Source organism: Puma concolor, chromosome C1 (genome assembly GCF_028749965.1).
Source record: "Puma concolor isolate L17-30 chromosome C1, mPumCon1.1.hap2, whole genome shotgun sequence".
Classification (NCBI taxonomy): domain Eukaryota; kingdom Metazoa; phylum Chordata; class Mammalia; order Carnivora; family Felidae; genus Puma; species Puma concolor.
The window spans coordinates 4,004,483-4,019,240 of NC_141674.1; the positions used below are offsets into that span (position 1 = coordinate 4,004,483).

The 14,758-nt window shown below is 61.9% G+C and overlaps 1 protein-coding gene across 5 annotated transcripts in view; it reads right to left on the reverse strand.

Moving 5' to 3' along the window:
• CHD5 (chromodomain helicase DNA binding protein 5) overlaps positions 1-10,749 on the reverse strand; it is a 61,207-nt gene extending 50,458 nt beyond the window's left edge. For 4 of the 5 annotated variants that reach the window (XM_086715493.1, XM_086715492.1, XM_086715495.1 and 1 more), the window contains exons 1-2: positions 10,575-10,749; positions 781-905 (exon numbers count right to left, since the gene is read on the reverse strand). In XM_086715493.1, the coding sequence (XP_086571619.1) occupies positions 781-905; positions 10,575-10,653 (204 nt within the window). In that variant the 5' untranslated portion in view covers positions 10,654-10,749. Of the gene's footprint in view, positions 1-780; positions 906-7,327; positions 7,419-10,574 lie in introns of those variants that run through there. The other variant, XM_086715496.1, reaches the window with a different exon arrangement.
• Between the last annotated feature and the right edge of the window lie 4,009 nt (positions 10,750-14,758).

A 14,758-nucleotide genomic window follows, 5' to 3' on the forward strand; every position in this document is an offset into this window, starting at 1 on the left:
ATGAAAGCGGGTCCAGAGGAAGAAGGGAGGGCGAGACCCGAGGGAGCGGCAGTGGGTATGGGGGAGGCAAGCGCCAGCCTTCCCAGGCTCTGAAGGCCCCTCGCCCCTCCAGCTGCCGAACTACCCCCCCAGCCCTGCCCCGGCCTCACCACTGCAAAGACACTGCCCACCTCCAGCCTCCTTCCTGGCCTGGGGTTGGGGGAGGGGGGGTTCCTGCTGCACCCTGTGCCCCGGAGGGAGAGAGAGAATTCAGCCCTGCCTGGGGCACCTCTGGTGGTCTTTCATCTGCACTTGGGGACTGGGCAGACTCAACCTAAAAGCCTGCAACCAAGGAACAGAGAGCATCGGGCCTCCCACCCAGGTCTGCTGCCCATGAAAGCAGCTGGGGGGGGGGGGGGGGCATGTACAGAAAGCACGAGGCCCCAGGATCCTAGATTCCACCTCCCCGGACATCGTCCACAGAGCCTCAGGTCTTGTGGGGTGAGGGCAGTGGCCGCGGCCAGGATGGGGGTCGGTCCCTGCATCCCGGCGTCCTACCAGCCCCAAACCACCAGTGCTCTGGGACATACAGACCACGACCCTGGATCATCCCGTTTATGAGGACAGGGCATTTCAGACCCGGCCTGTGAAGCTCTGTACACACTGCTTTTGGTGCCTCGCACTCAAACCCAGCTCTCAGGACACCGCCCGGGAAGGTTCTCCGCAGGCCCAGGCAGAGCAGCCAAGACCCCCTTGGGGCCCCAGCCACCCCGACCCCAGCAGGACCACCCACCCACGCACCTCCTTCTTCTTCCGTTTCCCTTTGGACCTGTTCTCCTTGAGCTTCTTGGATTTCTTCTTCTTGGGAAGGCCCACAGGCTCCTCAGGGAAGCAGTCATCGAAGCCCCCAAGACCATCTTCTTCTTCTGGAGGAGTAAGAAGTAGGAGGGGGTTACTCCGCCTCTTCCCTCAGGGTGGCCCCCAGGGACGCAGAAGAAGAGGCAGGGCCCAGTGAGACGGGCAGCTCCACAGGCACCCACCTGCTGGGTCACGGCCACCTGCCAGGTCACGGCCACCGGCCTCCCCAGCACCCACCCCTTCCCTGCAGACCTTGCCCCTGCCCCAGGCTCCTCCCAAGACCTCAGAGCCACCATCCCACACCTGGTGCATGGAGTCCCAGGCCTCAGGCAGGCTGTGCCCCATGTCCCCACTTCTCCAGACCTCTCCTCCCCTCACTGTAAAATGGGACCGTAAAGAACCCCCCCCCGATAGAACCCCCCCCCGATACGATAGAACAGTGTTCTGAGCACAAGTGAGTGATTAATCATGAGTCCTCGTTGACACGACCCCCTCCAGGGCAGAAGCAGACCCAGAGAATCACAAACCCCCTCCAGCTGGCCCCAGGGAGGGGTCGGGGCCTACCTGCGCCCTCCAGAGGCCCACAGTGTGGCCAGGAGACGGCTTGTGAATGCTGGATGGTGGGGACGCACGGGTCACATCACCCCAGGACCACGTGAAGCCACACAACAAGTGTCCGGAGTTGGGAGGGAGACCAACAAGGAGGAAGCCAGAACCCTCCCTTGATGAGGCTCGAAGACCACATCGTGTCTCCCGCCCGAACCGGCACGCGCACCCCCACACGGTGCACACACCCCCAGTCACACATGCAGGATGCCAAGCACATTCCGGCTGGGCACCCAGGAAGACGTGAAATTCCACAGAGAGATGCTGCATCCGCCACACGTGGGCTTTCCACAAGCGGCCACGCTTCCCTCCCTCCCTCCCTCCCTCCCTCCCTCCCTCCTTCCCTCCCTCCCTCCCTCGTGAACTTAAAAGGCCAAAAGGGGAGCAGGACAGGTGTGTGCGCAGCGGGATATCTTTGAAGAAGCAGCTGGCTTCCAGCTTCATGCCACCCCTCCATCCCCACCCCTGCCAAAAAGGAGGGGGCTTGACGTGTGGCCCCAGGGCCTCACTCCCACCCAGGAGATCAGCAGCGAGAAAAGGGCAGCGAGCCCCGAGTCCCCAGTGGGGGGATGGAGAGTCAGACGTGGGCCATGAAGGGGACAGTGGCGAGGGTCCTCTTGGGAGCAAACAGCGACAAGAAACGAACCCCCCAGAGTAGAGATACATCCAGAAGGAAGCCACGGAGTGTCCAGAGTCCACAAAAGGGGTGCTGCATGCCAGCCCGGGGGCCTGAGCACCCCCAGTCAGGCTCTCCTACCCGCCCCCCTACCGCCAAGTGTGCCCAGGGGAGCAAAGAGAAGAGCCCCCCGGGATTCTGGCCGTGCGGGGGCTGGGGCGGGACACACGACAGGGGATCTCAGACAGGGCGGGTCTGCCACCCCATGACCCCGAGGAAGGTGCCCAGGGGACTCTCATCGGGAAAGACGATAGGGCGTCCCCACTGAAATAAGTTAATAGAAACAGAGCTCGCACCCACCCGGCCCAGGAAGCCTGGACCGCTTGGCGTGGCGTTTGACCCCACCAGCTGCTCGACATCAGATGCTCAGACACGCGTGTGCACACCCAGGACACACCCACATCCGGCCTCCTGTCCTCCACACGGGTCTCCCTTCACCCCCTGCCTGGGACCCCAGTCCCCCAGAGTCCCCAGGGTCGTGTGGGTGCGGCTAGAGGGCACTGGTGACTCCAGTGGCCAAGCGGACGCCCTCCCACCCCGGTGCCCTACAGGACCCATTCCCACACGCACCACCTCCCCACCAGGGGCAAGTGGGGGTTGCACCACTGTCTGGCCACCCATCTGCCCCAAGGCCCCCCTCTGGGGTGGCCGGGGCCCCTGGAGTCCGCGGGGATAGGCAGCAGGGCAGGCCCGAGTCCTAGAGCCCTTCCCATCCCGCTGGGCAAACACGGGCGTGCAGAGAGGCAGACTCCAGGCAGGACCTCAAGCTGCTGCTCGTGGTCACTGTACCAGCCGCCCCCGAGGGCCAGCTCAGTGGTCCTGGCTGGCACAGGGGGGGCATAGCTGCCGGGCCTTTGGCCGGGGCCATGGCACACAGGGGAGAGCAGCAGGGGGGCCAGCCCAGGGCTGGGTTTGATGTGGGCCAGGTCTTGAGTGGAGCCAGGCCGAGGCAAGGCTGCACAAGCTGACCCTGTCCCGTTTTGTCCCTCTTAGCCCTGGCAGGGGAGGGGCAGGGATTTTTCAGACCGCTTGAAAACGCGCACGGGGACCCCCAGAAGCGTCCTGAAGTGGGGGGTCTGGAGGTAGTGACACAGGTGTCCGTCGACACCTGCCCACCCCCACCTGCCCCCACCTCCTCTGGAGCCGCGGGGAGACTGCCTGGGCAGAGCCACCCCTGCACCCTTGCAGTGCCCAGCGCCAGTTATGTAACAGGCTCAGGCTGATGCAATCGGGAGGGGCTCTCTCTCCCTCCTGCCACCTCCCTGAGTCCCCTGTTCCCTCAGCAGGGTGGTCCCCAGCCCGGGAAGGCCAGCTCAGCACACAGTCACCGACTGGCCAAGTGGCCAGCAGAGCAGACAAGGGGATGAACAGGTGGCTGCGGGAGGTTATCTGCCCGGGACGGAGGGCAGGGGGTCGGGGGATGCCCCACACTCCAGCCCTAATCCACGCCCAGAATGAGCCTCAGAGGACAAGGCCCCAGACCCTCTGCCCATGGACAGAGCCCCTCCTCCACTCCCAGAAGACCTCACGGCCCAGGGCCATCTGCCTGATTAAACCCCTCCTCCAGGAAGGTTCCAGAGCTGGAGCACCAGGATCAGGGCCCCGCCCTGCCCACCCCCATCTCTGACAGACCCTTCCTCTCCCTGCACAGATTCTGGTAGCCCTGAGGACACCCCAGGGCTGAGCTCTGTGACATTCCCCGCCAACACCTCATGACTCCCCGGCACCCCAATCTCACCCCAGCCTCATCTCCCCGCCCTCCTTCTTCTGCAACATCAGGCGAGCTTCCGAAAGCCAGACCCTCCGAGTTATATCCAAGCACCCTTTCCTGGGCCCATCTGCTGCTCCCCAAGCCCCCAGCCTTGTACCCTCCTCGGGGGGGATCCCACTCGCCCTGGGGTGAGGGTCCAGGAAAGACCAGCCCCGGGACTCCGTGCCCCGCCAGCTCCTTCCTGCCCTTCCTGGCAGCCCCCACAGCCCTCTGGCCCCGCTGGGCTGTGCCCTCCCGCACCAGCCCTGCCCCTCCAGGGCCGAGGCTCCATCGATCCAACTTGGGCTATAATTAGGACCCATTAGCCTTGTTATCTCTGCTACCTCCTGAGCTTCCAGGTCGGGAGCAGGCTGGGGGGCAGGGGAGGGGGCGGGGGGGGGGGCGGGTGGATGCTGCTCCAGAGACAGAGAGACGGAGACAGGCAGCGGGGCGGAGACAGCGGGGCAAAGAGAGGTACGTCTGCTGCTTTTTCCTAAGCTCACCCACAGCCCTCTCACCAGTTCCCTGGGCACATGCTCCGGTGCCCCCCAGGCTGCCCTCACTGAGCCATTTAAGGCTGCAGCCCAGGCAAGCTGGGTGGGCCATTCTCGGGGGTAACCCGGTGTAACAGTGCAAGTAACTACGTGCCACCTGACGCCACCTGCACTGGGCTTGAGGAAGGTCACATGTGCTAATTGGAACCAATTTGTCTACTCCACACAGGAACCCTGAGAGATGGTACTATCATTACCCCCGTTTGCAGATGAGGACACTGAGGCTCAGAGATCTCACGACTTACCCACATAGCTTCACAGCCAGCAGGTGGTACAGCCAGGAAGGAACTCAGATGGGTGGCTCCCACCACCATGCGTGGTCCTCACCCCGGCCCCTCTCCGGGCACCGGAGCCTCCCCCAACCCCCCACCCCCACTCCAGAATTCAGACTTTCCTCATATTTATGTAGCAAGGCCTTTGTGCCAAGCTCGGGCCTCACCCTGGGACCAAGGTGACTCAGATCAGCCCTTGGTCTGGAAGGTCCCACAGTGTCCCTCAGGGTCCCACAGGGTCAGAGCTGGTCCACACGCTCACCCCCCCCCCCCCCGGTGGGTTATGCTTTGCCCAGCTCCTGCCCCCTCCTCTGGGCAAGAACGCAGCCCCCCGGGGAGGTTTGCAAATGCAAGGTGATCAGATTATGGAGGGAAAAGTTAGGTCATCTGATCTGAGGATGGTCGAAGGATTCGGGGGCCCAAGCCGGGTGCAGGGACAAAAGCTCCACTGCCAGGGTCCAGAAAGGCAGTCAAATCTGCCAGCGATGGGGACCCAGCTCAACATCCACCATCGTCTCTGGGGCTTGGGAAGGAGGCTCCTTCTGTTCTCCACCCCCGACCCACCACCAGGCAGGGGACAAGAGCTGGTGGCCAGGGGAGTGCAGGTTTCCAGCTACCACCCCTTCCTGGCAGGTTGCCCCCAATCCCTTTCCAGATGAACCTACTTCTTCATCCTTAGATGGGCCTCACGGCGCCGTTCTCGTGGGGTGGAGACTTAGACGTCGTGAGACACACAGTAAGTGCTCAGTGACAGCAGGCGGAGCCCGGGGCCCCAAAGCGGGTGGCAGAGAGCGGGTCTCCAGTTTGGGCATTGCCAAGCCAGGGGTTCCCAAGGCCACTCTGAGGCTAGCCAAGGGACAGGGCACCAAGACCAAGGTTCCCATCGGTCTTTGGAGCACCCCCACACCACAGGCCCTCTGCTGATAATGGGGGGGGGGGGTCAGTACTCCTGTCCAAGAGAGGATTGATAATTTATTTATGACCTTTACCAAAACCTAGACATCACCTCACAGGCATCTCATCAAAGAGAGTGTCAGTTCTGAGCAGTCTGGGCAGGCAAGCAGGGGGAAGAGGTGAAGCTTTTACCCTAAGGGACTGGGGACAGGAAGAGATCAAAGAAGAGAGGACAGGGACCCAGGGCAAGCAGGGATAGGACCCCATGCAAAGCCAGAGCACAGGCAGGTAGGAGGAAAGAGAGACAAGGAGGGAGAGGATAGAGAGACGCACCTGAGGGTCAGGGACAGACACGGACAAAACAGGGAAAGAGAGGGATAGCCAGAGAGAGAGAGAAGCAGAGGCAAGCACTCAGCGAAGACAGTGAGACAGACATGGGGACAGAGTGGGAAAAAGAGACAGGGAGAGAGAAATAAGGACAGAGCCAAAGGCAAGGCAGAAAGTCTCAAAAGTTGTACCTGCAAAAGCCCCAGAAAGTTAGATACCACATACTGTGTTCGGAGAAGATATTCAATAAATCTATGTTGGGGAGGCAGATGGATGGATGAAGGATGGACAAGCGGATGGATGAAGGATGGACAAGCGGATGGATGGCGGATGGATGGATGGATGGATGGATGGGTAGGATGGATGGATGAATAGATGGTGGATGGTGGATGGAGAGTGGGTAGGATGGATGGATGGCTAGATGATGGATGGACAGACGGATTGATGGATGGGCAGATGAATGGATGGTGGATGGAGAATGGATAGGATGGATGGATAATGGAAGGATGGATGGATGGATGGATGGATGAACAATGGGTAGGAGGGATGGATGGATAGATGGTGGATGGTGCATGGAGAATGGATTGGATGGATGGATGGATGGATGGATGGACAGATACATGAATGGATGGTGGATGGATGGATGGACAGATGAATTGTGGATGGGTAGATGGAGAGTGGGTAGGATGGATGGATGGATGGATGGACGGATGGTGGTGGGTGGTGGATGGAGAGTGGCTAGGATGGATGGATGATGTGGGCAGGATGGCTGGCTGGTGAGTGGTGGTTGTACGGCCGGTTGGCTGGTTTCATGGTTGGATAAACAGATGCTCGGTGGGAAAGTGCACACATGGGTGGGTGGATTAATAGGAGGGTTGTTGACTGAATAAACCGAAGAAATGATAGACAACTCGGAAGGAAGTGACTATCTCACAGGCCAAGGCACTGGGCAAAGCACACTGGTCATTTTCCCTCCCTCCCCCCAGCAAATGGTATTACATACAGGCTCCGTGGGGCCCCCAAAACCCACATGTCCCCAGGGGGGGTGCAGTAAGCTAGGAAAGTATGAACCTTGGGAATCATGGCCATCACTCCTTCTTGGATCCTGGGCTCCAAGAAGCCTAAGATGCTCACATGACTGGGGTCAGCCCTGTGGGCATGGGGACACGGGCCAGTCAAGTGTCTTTGCGGCCAGAGTGGTCACACTGCTTGGCTGGCGGAGAGGCTGGGCTCACCAGCCCTGAGAAACCCACCCCTCTGGCTGTAAGGGATTGACTGGGGTTGAGCAGGCTGGGAACTTTAAAGGAAAAGGCCAGGGAGCCACTCCCTCTCTCCCTCCAACCCCACCATGGCCTCACACTCCCAGCCCTCCTGCAGCCCAGGCCCCCGTGCCCCCCCCTCCCCAGCTTACTAGATGAGGGTGCAAGTCTCAGAAGCATTTCCTCGGGGAAGGTAGGTCAACTGCCCCCCTTTGGATGGTGCCAATTACAGTGGTCACAGTTTATGGGGCACCTATTATGTGCTGGGCACTGTGACCTAAATGTTCCACGTGCACTGTCTCACCAGCCCTCACAATAACCCTCTATGAGGTAGCTAGCGCCATATCCCCATTCCACAAGTGGGGACACCGAGGCACAGGGGCTGGGGAGTTTGCCCGGGGTCAGTCAGCTAACAAGCAGAGCCAGGCTGCACCTGACCCTTGAGCCCTCCGCTCTCCCGGCAGAATGTGGCAGCCGCCAGGGCCCGAGCCAGAAAGGCAGGGACCCGCCCCGCCTCCTCCTGGACACAGGCTCGCCCACCTGCCTCGGTGCCAGAGCACTGGTGGCGCAGAGCCCTGTGTGAGAAACAAGAACACGGCTGAGGGGGAGGGGAAGGTGAGGCACAATGGAAAGAAAGATTTGACAAGAGACGCGTCCAACCGCTGCAGATTTGAAAAATTAGCGCCACTGCGCCCCACACACTGGCTCCTCCCTGCCAAAGCTGTGACGTTATGGAAGCAGCCGGCCCCAGGTCCGAGCGGGTCACAACCATGAGCCCAGGCCGAGGGCCACGGGGCAGCTGTAATGGAGGGCTAGGGGGCCAACTGGCTGGCACTTCAGGAGAGACGCGAGGCCCGGGCTGAAGCCGACGCCGTGTCCAGAGGCCAGGCGTGAGCTAGGGACTCCCAGCCCTCAGACGCCGAGACCACAGGCATCTCTTGAGCACCCAGGGTGCCGGATGCCAAGCACGGCAGGTGATCAGAGGAGTCGCCCTCGAGACGGGGAGCCCACTGACACAGAAGTAACCTGGTGCGGCCAAGAAAATAAAGCGTTAAAATTAAAAATAAAATTAAAATAAAATGGTCCCTGAGAGGGACAGGGGTGGGGCCGTGCTTGGGCCAGGCCCAAGGAGGGCCTCCCCGCGGAGACATTTGCGCATCCTGGGACTGACGTGTCAGCGAGGAGGCCGCCATGAGCAGAGAAAAGAGCAGGTCAGACAGAGGTCACAGCCAGTACTCAAGGGCAGGACGGAGTCTGGAGTTGGAGGTGGCGTTCCAGAAGCATCCAGCAGCCCAGTGTGGCTGCGGCTGGGGAATGAGGGGGGAGACGAAGGTGGTATAGACCAGGAGCACATTGATCTACCCAAGCAGCGGGAGTCTGGGTCTGATCTGTGCTTACAAAGGTGACCCTGGCTGCTGAGGGGAGGGCGGGCAGGGAGGACTGCTTAGGAGGCTACGAAGTGGACCAGGACGGTGCCTGGGGCCAGGGACACAGAGAGGGAGCTGGGAGCTTGGGAAGGCTCAGGGCATCACGTCTTGCAGAAAGACGGGGCTGCAATCCCCAGGCCAGAGGGGCCCAGAGCAGGACCTCTTCCCTGCAGGGCCCCTGGGGACCACCTCACCCCTCCACCTCGCCCTGCCCCAGAGCAATGGGCACAAGCAGGGAGAACAGGTGGTGGGCAGGGGACTCTGACAGGGACCCAACCCCTCTGGCCCAAACAGAGTGAGGCAGGAGCCCATCAACCCTCCCCACGCTCTGAGCCCTAACACAACCAGGAAGAGGCAGAGTATGGGGGGAAAGGGAACAGGGGACCCCCCACCAGGGGTTCCGTGAAGTCCTGGAAATAGACCTGTTGGTGCAAGTTCAGCTGTCCACTGCCCCATCAGTGCCACAAAGGGGCCCCGCCCCAAGCACCGCTGGGAATTACTGAGGAGGACAGCTTAGGGAGGTGCCCGCCTCCCGGGGAGAAAGCAGCCATGGGGTTTCAGTGCCTGTGCTGGGCCTCTGTGTTCCCTCCCAGAAAATGGGCCTAATTCTTTGCACCCAGGGGCAAAACAATGATTGTCCAAGCAGCCCCGCCCGGAAGGCGCCCCCTCACCCCCACTCCCCTAAGGCTGGCAGGCCCTTCGCAAACTTGGCCGGCGGTCTGAAAGGCGGAGTGAGGCCAGGCTCCCGTAGGGGCCCAGTCTGTGTTAAAGCAAGCCAACAAGTGGGGGGTGGGGAGGAGGCCCCCCAGTGGGCGGGGCCACCTGGTGGGAATCCCCTCTCCAGGAAGCCTCCTAGCAGCCGGGGGAGCTGCTGCTTGCAGGGCCCTCCCCTTCCCGCCCCCCGCACACAAGAGTCTGGGGACCAGACGACGACGTGTAGAATGTCCCATCCGCCCTCCCTGCAAGGCACTCTTGGGGCCAGACAGCACACTCTTGGGCTCGGGAGGGCCCCTGGGCCTCCCCCAAGTCTCTCGGGAGCCCAAAAAGGGCCATGGGCTTGGCGCCGGGCAGCTGAGAAGAGTCCACCAAAAGGGAGGGAGGGAGGGAGGCTGGCTGACAGGGTGAGGCCCTGCCCAGCTGTGCCAGGGGGAGAACCGTCCCAAACAAACGGTGAGCTGTTAACTAAAGGACGATCCAGCAAGGTTACCCCGGACGCACAAGCCCTGCTCATGCTGAACCCTGAGAGGGGCCCGCCAGGGCTGGGGCGGCGGCCCTGGGCGTCAGGCCCGTGGCCAAAGCTGGATGGGCTGGAGGCGCCGGCGGCCCGGGCAAAGTGTCAGGAGCGACGGCCCCAGCAGCCCACGGCCGGGAAAGGGGAGCGGCAGTCAGTGCCCGAGCGCCCCGGCCCGGAGCCCTCGCGGGCCCGGGGGGTGAGGGAAGCCCGCCCCAGCCAAGGTGCTCGCCGGGTCCCCCAGCACGGCCGGTCCTCGAGCCGCTCCGGGCCCCACCCAGCGCGCCCCGGGGAGGGAGGGGGCCGAGGCGGGTGGCGGCCGGGTCCCGCCTGCCCCCGCGAGGCCAGAGGCGCGCGGCGCGGGTCCACAGCGCGGGGTGCGCGGCGCCGGGAGCCGAGCGCGATTCCCGCCCCCTTCAAGGGCACGCGGGGCTGAGCCGGCGTCGCCGCGCCCCCTCCCCGCCCGGGGGCGCCCAGCGCAGCCCCCCGCGCTCCTCCGCCCGCGCCCGGCCCGCGCCGCGGCCCGGGGGCCCCCGACCGCACCCCGCCCTTGGCCCGCCCGCGCGCCGCGCCCCGGCGCTCGCCCGGCCCCGCGCCCTTGGCCGCGCGGCGCCAGCAGGGCGGGAGCGCAGCCCCGCGGCCCGGGCTCCCCTCCTGCGCGCCGCCGGTCCGGCCCCGGGCCCCCGCCGGGCCCCGCGCCCCGCGCCGCCCGGCCCCGGGCGCAGCCGGCGCCCCGCTCACCTGACATCTCGTCCTCGTTCTCCATCTCGTCCGCGAACAGCCGCGGCAGCTCCTCCTCGGTGCCCAGCGGGCCCCGCATGCCCGGCGCGGGGGGGAGGGGAGGTGGGCGCCCCCCCTCCCGCCGGGCGCGGTGCCAGCCTTAACCCGTGCGCGGCCGGATGGGCGCGCGCGGCGGGCGAAGCGGCCTCGGCGAGAAGATGGCGGCCGCCTGCCCCCCCACCCCCCCAAACCTCCACCCCCCCGTCTCGACCCCCTTCCTCTCGGCCGCCCTCGCCCCGCTCCCCGCAAAGCCCGGGCCGCTCCGCCCACCGCGCCCCGCAGCCTGAGTCCCGCAGCCGGCCGAGGGTGGCGGCGGCAGCGCCGGCTGCACGGCGGGGGGGCGGCACACATGCCCGGATTGTGACGTCCAGTCTGTTGCTGTGGCAACCCCATCCCATCGTTCCGGCAGCGCGACTAGTTAACAGCCGAGAACAAGTTGGGGGGACTAGTCCTGAGCCCCGGGTGCAGGGGGGCGCACCCGGCTCTCCGGCAGGGGGAGCCGTCGAGGCGCCCGCGCGCCCAGGGACCCGACGGCCGAGCGGGCCGCGGCGACTCGGGCGAGCCGGGCCCGTTGGGAGGCGGGGAACTCGCCCCCGCGCACCCCTGGAAGATCCGCCACCACCGTCGCCGCCGCCCGGGACGGCGCCCTGCCCCCCCACCCCCGAGTCCCCAAGGGCGCAGGGGCGGGGTGCCCTGGGCGGCGAGCGTCGAGCTCCCGCACTTTCACTCACATGCACCGAGAACCTGGCTCGGCCCTTTGGAAGGAAGATCGGAAGAAAAATGTGTTCCGCACTTGGGGAAGGGTCGCTCTGGAGACCGGGTGCGACTCCTCCAGAAAAATGCATGCAGGCTGGCTCCTCCCTCACCCCATGGCACCACGCTCCCACCGCCCACGTGCCCTCTTCCAAAACGCCCCTCCAGGCGAGGTCCGGTCTAAACACCTCCAGAGCCCCTGGGGGTGGTGCTGATCTTCGTTGTCTGTGCCCAAAACTCCCGCTCAGAAGCGACACCTGTCGCTGGGCGGTAAGGAGGCGCCGCCAACAGCCCTCAGTTAAAGGTGAACATGAAGGCCGAAGCCCTTGGGAGCAAGGCTGGAATTTTAAACGAGCGCGGCCAGTCTGGGCTGCCAGAGGTGTAAAAGCTACTCAGAGAAGGCCAAAGTTGCAGCGGCCCTTAGGATGGTCAGTTCTCCAACCCTAGAAGAGCCAGTAAAGGGAGGGTACCCTTATCTCGCTGCCTCAGGCCAGACACGTTTGGGGGAACCCACTGGAAACCCATGTGGCTGCCAGGGACCCACAGGATCTGCCCGACTTGGGAAGCAAGAGAGAGAGGTAGTGTTGTCTCCTCTCTCGCACCAACCCCTCTGGCCTTGACTGAACACCTGCCCCATCCTGGCAGGGATTGACCAGTAACCCCTGGCACGCTGGCATTAACAAAAGGGCTCTTTTCCCTGGGGCCTTTGGGGAACCAGGAAAGTTGTGACTGCCTGGTGAGGGCACCCCCATGCAAAACCTCTCGGCGGGGGGGGGGGGGGGGGGGGTGGCCACAGCCCAAGCCATGAATCCAAGCTGTGACCAGAAGGCGATGGATGGCCCGGGGGAGTTGGGAAAATGTGTAGGCAATTTTTCCTCCCCCTTCCGATCCAAACGAATTGGGAGCAAGCCCTGAAGAAAAGCTCCTCATCATTTACTCCTGGATACAGGCGGGTCTGTCCAGCCTCCCGGGTCAAAGTGCAGGGTGCTGGGGATCCCCTTCATCTGCCGGGTCACTTGTAAGCCACACTAGAGAGGGAGGTTGAAGCATCCCAGAGCAGGTGGCCTGCAAGGGCAGAGGGAAAGGCAGCGGGGAGTTGGGCTAAGAAAGCAAAGGGCTTCTCTGGTCTAAGGCTGCATTTCACGTCACTGAGCATCTAGCTCAGAGGCCCCACATCGCCAATGCTTTAGCCAGCCTCCGTTTTCCCTGGCAAGGCTGCCTTGCTCTTTCCAGACCTCCAGTCTTTCGGAATGTTAACTATCCAGGGAAAAGCCCGAAGCACCATCAAACCTGTCCGCCCCTCAGCAGCCCCGCCCCCAACCCCTCCAGGATGGCAGAGGAGGTCGGGACCCTTCCAAAGGTTCTCTGTCCCACTTGAGAGAAACGTGGGCTTACAGGACCTCCTATCACCAGAAAGCCCCCACCTCGGGCACACACCGCTAATCTTGGGTCCCATTCCCAAGGCGAGGCTGAGACAGTCAAGACATCATTCAAGGACAGTTCCACCTGCCGAATTTGGCAACAAAGAGTCCAAATGCTCACATTCCTAGTCCTCCCCCAGCCCCCTGGCCATCCCATCTTGCAGAGGGCTGTGGCTCGGTCAAGTTACTTACCCACCAAAAGCAAAACTAAGCAAAGACTGGAATGGCAGAGACAAAGGGATTTTTGACTAGAAATCTCCGAGAATATTTAAAGGAGAGCTCCGATTATTGTCAAACTATTAGCAGCCGTGACAATGGACCACAAATGTCTGATGTCAAAAACAATCCCTAAAAAGGTGACAATTCCATAAAGACCGCAATTCTGAGAATAAGCCTATCCATAAGGTGACAGTTTCAGGAGACAAGGTCCTCCTGTTGGCTGATGAGAGCCTAGAATTACACCTGAGGGACAATTCAAAATCAAAATCATTTTAACTATACTGCTTATGAGGCACCTTCAGCAAACACCCCGATCAGTCTCCGTCCCCAGGCTGCGTGGACTCCTCATACAGGCGGCTCTCAAGCGCTGCCTGAGGACAGTTCTTTACCAACATATCCTACTCGTGACCACCTGACGGCCCCGTGAAGCCCCTGTCCCTACACCCCTCACGCGAGCCATGCAGTTCCGCCCCGGCCTCCTCTTAGCGGCTGAGCTGCATCACTGGCATCGCAGTGTCTTCTAAAATGAATGGCAGGGGCCCCCGGGTGGCTCAGTCGGCCCTGTGCCAGGCTCTGGGCTGACCGCACAGCCTGCTTGGGGTTCTCTCTGTCCCTCTCTCTCTGCCCCTCCCCGACCTGTGCACGCTCTCTCGCCCTAATAAAACAATAAATAAAAATAAAATGAAGGGTAAATGTCCCTAATGCACCAAGATCTCCCTTGTACCTGGAGCCTGTTTCTCAAGACGGGAGTCTTGCACTGCCTGAACCCAAATCACTTAGAGTTGCTGGGGGTGTTTCTCGATAAGGCAGACTTCTGGGCCCCATGGCCCTCGGCCGGAGGAAGGGGTTGTCTTAAGACTTAAATCATCTTAGGGGTTCTTTCTGGGTTCTAGGTACGGTAGCAGCCAACTCAGCCGGTCAGCACAGCATTAACAGACAGTTTTAGCTTGGCCAGAAATAGCCTAGAAAAAAAGAATGTGAATTCTCAGATCCTCCCAAAGAGAGGCAAGATAGGAAAATGTCTAGATTACAAATTCTTAGGTTTTTGCTCCCCGAGACAAGCAGCATGGTGGCATCCTTTAAAAGGCAGCCCTTCACCGGCTTCCTTCGGCACCTCCTCCTCACCCACCAGGCCTCTTCCTCACCTTCCTCCCTTCCAGAAAGGGACGCAACCTCTACAACCTATTACCCCAAAGAAGAGGCACCCGACAAGGCAGTCAACACCTCCAGCAGGACCCCACCCAGGCTCTCCCCAGCTTCTGACTCTGGCCAGCCCCACTCTCTGTCCAGGGTTACCAAGAGGACATGTCCCCATGGTACTGCAGAATCTGTCATCTGGCCAATGACCCACACATCCTAGGCGTATGCCCCCCCTCAAAGGGAGCGGCCAGCACCACACTCTGCTTCCAACGCTGGATAAGCTTGGAGCAAAGCCACGGGAAGGACTGTGGCAGCAGGAGGAAGGAAGTGAAAGCCAGGTTGCCAAAGCCAATTTCTAGGCTCTCCTGAGGTTAAAGTGACAACCAGGGGACAGGCCAGTCTATCACCTCACTGGAATCCTGCTCACCTCCCAGGTCATCAAGTATCCTCTGAAAAGGCTGTGGTCTAAATGCCCCCTGAACATTCCATAATTTTGATCAGTTTGTCTCTAAAAGTATTTGGTGTGATCAAACTCCCCCACTTTGTTCCATGTCTTACGCACAAGTTGTTTCCGTCTGGCAGGAGCCACTGGTGAAGTTAGGGTCCATGTAT